The sequence below is a fragment of the Cucurbita pepo genome, unplaced genomic scaffold (assembly GCF_002806865.2).
Source record: "Cucurbita pepo subsp. pepo cultivar mu-cu-16 unplaced genomic scaffold, ASM280686v2 Cp4.1_scaffold000358, whole genome shotgun sequence".
Classification (NCBI taxonomy): domain Eukaryota; kingdom Viridiplantae; phylum Streptophyta; class Magnoliopsida; order Cucurbitales; family Cucurbitaceae; genus Cucurbita; species Cucurbita pepo.
The window spans coordinates 1-3,446 of record NW_019646595.1 but is presented as its reverse complement, the minus strand read 5'-3'; the positions used below and the strand labels follow the sequence as shown (position 1 = coordinate 3,446).

The 3,446-nt window shown below is 39.7% G+C and overlaps 1 protein-coding gene across 1 annotated transcript; it reads right to left on the bottom strand.

Moving 5' to 3' along the window:
• Positions 1-586: 586 nt before the first annotated feature.
• LOC111785070 (pentatricopeptide repeat-containing protein At1g33350-like) lies at positions 587-2,759 on the bottom strand. Its single transcript, XM_023665546.1, has 2 exons — positions 871-2,759; positions 587-802 (listed from the first exon to the last, which is right to left on the bottom strand). The coding sequence occupies exon 1, from the start codon at positions 2,689-2,691 to the stop codon at positions 1,099-1,101; it is 1,593 nt and encodes a 530-aa protein (XP_023521314.1). The 5' UTR covers positions 2,692-2,759; the 3' UTR covers positions 587-802; positions 871-1,098.
• Positions 2,760-3,446: the final 687 nt, after the last annotated feature.

The following is a 3,446-nucleotide window of genomic DNA, read 5'->3' as shown; positions in this document are numbered from 1 at the left end:
CACTTGTGACATACTTGTAAAGTCTTCACTCAACCCTCGGATGCATTTTCCTGACATTCTAGCCCGACTAGACACACGAAGTATAGTTTGAGATGAATTTCACGGTTGTACATTTTCAACCGTGCGATGTCATGATCTTGACACGCTCATGACAAGCCTTAAGGAAAATTCAAGCCCCATTCACATTTTTCGTCTTACGTTTGTAACCAAACAAGTTTAGATTCCGCACGAGTTGTACTTAATTAGCAAAGACAAACCTCGCCTAAGATTCAACGAAGCCACAAAGCTAGGCAAAAGAATGTGAATGAGGCTTGAGTTTCCTTTCAACCTTGTCATAAACATGTCAATATCATCATATAAAACGGTTGAAGATGTACGACCGTGACACTTTAACATCTAAGTGAGAAACCTTTCTCATTAGCCAAAATATCATTACTTAGTAACAGTGTAATTGTTTTAAGAAAATGTAACAGTTTAATTACAAACATAGCACCATCCATAAAAGATACAAAATTCAGAAATGGAGCCAAAAAGAAAATAGCTTAAACTTTCGAGTTCATTATTTCAAAATTCAGAAACGTTAAATTATTGATATAATTAAATTTATCATAACCCATCAACTTAAACTTTTGAGTTCATCGATAATTTAACAAGCATAGCTCGAGCTATGATTATTGATAATGAACTTACTTGGGGGCAATGGTTATGGCCAGTAACCTTCTTTGTAACTCATCACAAGTGTTGATACAAAATCTTCCCAAAATGGGAACCTCCACCCTTTAGGTTAGCTATCCTTCTACACCTGCCATAGAACACTAATAGATATCCATGAACAACTTGGTAAACATCAGTAAAACAATAGTCACATACCCATGAACGCCATAGAACTAGCACATAGCCCTTGATTTGTTCATAGAACTCCAAAAAGCTTCCCTACTAACTTATCGCTCAATCGCCTCGAACTACCGTCCCTCTGTCTTGCACCTGTTGTCAATGGAAGACGGTGCCAATGGAAGGGGAGAAGAGCTTGGTAGAGCTTGCCGATCCTCTCGTGGTTCGACTTTCTCACCTGATGAATGCTGAATATCCTCTTGCTTTTTACATAAAGATGATCATACTTTCTAAGGTTTTGTATATTTGTTCTGCATTGGGATGTGACATGTCAAAAGAATAGAATTGATAAACCTGATTATCAACCTCAATCCAACTGCAACCTGGTATTTTGTAAGCATTTTGCTCCTTCAAAAGTTTCCGAACCCTACGAACCTCGTCCCAATTTTCAAGCTCGGCGTATATATTTGCTAGCATAATTCTATAACCGCCGTTTTCTGGATCCATCTCGATCAACTTTTTAACCGAGTATTCAGCTAAATCTAGACGGCCATGGATTTTGCATCCATTTAGTAAAGAACCCCATACAACCTCATCTGGTTCAATATTCATTCCCTTCACAACTTCCATTGCTTCCTCAAACCGCCCTGCACGACCCAGAAGGTCGATCAAGCACCCAAAGTGTTCGATCTGAGGCTCGATGTCGTAATCCTGCCTCATCATTTTGAAGTATGAGTAACCCTTTTCAACTAATCCTCCATGAGTACAAGCATTCAACACACCCACAAAAGTAACCCCATCTGGCTTCACGCCATCCTCACATTGAACTAACTCTAGGAACAAATCAATTGCACTTCCACTATGACCATGGAGTGCAAGACAATTTATCAAGGAATTCCATGATGTCAAGCTTTTTAAAGTAATCATATCGAAAACTCTCCTAGCAACTTTCAAATTGCCACATTTCCCATACATATCTAACAGAGCATTTGAGATAAATGAATCTTGACCAAGATAAGTTTTGAAAACATAACCATGAATCCACTTACCAAGATGAAGCATACCAGTATGTCCACAAGCGGATAGTGCAGATGCAACTGTGACCTTATTCGGCTTGGTTTCACGCTCCTTATTACCCTCCAAAGCCAATGATACCATTCTTTTGAACAACCCAATTGCTTCACTGAAGAATCCATTTTGAGCACATCCAGCAATAAGAGCATTCCAAGCAGGGATATCCCTCTCAGGCATACTCTCAAACAAAGCCATTGCATTATCAATGTCCCCAAGCCTCGCATACCCCGAAACCATAGCCGTCCAAGACACTACACTTCTCTCAAGCATTTCGTCGAACACCTGTCGGGCAATTCCAATATCCGTACGGAATCTCGAATAGGCATCAACAATGGCCGTTTGGACAACTGGGTATCCACCAAATCCAGATTTCAGAACCTGGGTATGAACCATTTTCGTGCCATTGGACTCCAAAAGCTCAGGGCACGACTTCAGTACATGGGGATAAATAAAATGGTTGGGTAGAGGATCTCCTCGGCGGACCATATTACGGTACAAAAGAAACGCGGCTTTAGAATCGGACTCCGAGGCATAAGCAGTGATCATTGCAGTATAGAGATAGACATTTGGGGAAGATAGATGATCAAAAATGAAGCGAGAATAACATAAATCAGTAAGAGTAAGGTTACAGAAGCGAACGAGCTTGAAGGCGTAGAACTGGGTTTGTGAGTGACCGAGAGAAATGAGAAAGCCTTGGAGCTGCTTGAGCTGATTGAGATGGCTGCATTTTTCGAGCACTGATAGAACTAATTGATTCAAATGAGGTTGGATTGGAACAGATGCCATGATTCTTCGTTGTGTAAACGAACTTCGAATATTTTAGTAATGTTTTTGGGATGAAACGAGACAGGTTTGGAAACATAGTACCATATATTTTTTTTTTTTTTCTACAAAAGTTGAAAAAATAGAGTGTAAGCCCTCCCAGTTCAAGGGCTGTTGTCTATAGTTGTATGCCTATCCTTTATTTGATTTCATGTTGCATTGTTTTACTATTATATTTTTTTTTGTTTGTTTGATGGTTGGGCGAAATCATGTTTGGGTCTGTGTCAGGCTTGAATTGTCTCAAGATGTACTACAGGGGACCAAGTAGTCATCAAACCTCTCCTCGCCTTTATAATCTCTCTTGTCTACCTGTCTACATGGGTTCAATGCAATTGACTTTCACAATGCTTGTTTCCAACATGTTTTCAATGATTTTCCTCGACCACGTTTTCTAAAACTTTTTCTCTCAAAGCATGGTTTGAGGCTCGATTATACACTAACGTTGTTCGTGAAATTCGATTTTACACGTTTGGCTTGTTCGCTGGGTTAGAGCAAAGTCTACACGATCACTAGTCTGTTGCAAGAAAAATGCAATTGTGACAAGTGATATCAGAGTTTCATTAACTTCTAGTCTCATCAGAAGACCGAAACAATGTCGACACTAAAATAGTTGGTTAAGTCGCAAGTCGAGCGATTCACTAAGATTGAATATGACATGTCCTTCCTAAAGGAAATTCTCGACACTATCCGCTTCCTCGAACGATGAGTGACGAAATTCA

What these genes read in the sequence shown, in the direction of transcription:
- LOC111785070 (XM_023665546.1), bottom strand. Translation starts at nt 2,691, where the DNA reads ATGGCATCTGTTCCAATCCAACCTCATTTGAATCAATTAGTTCTATCA.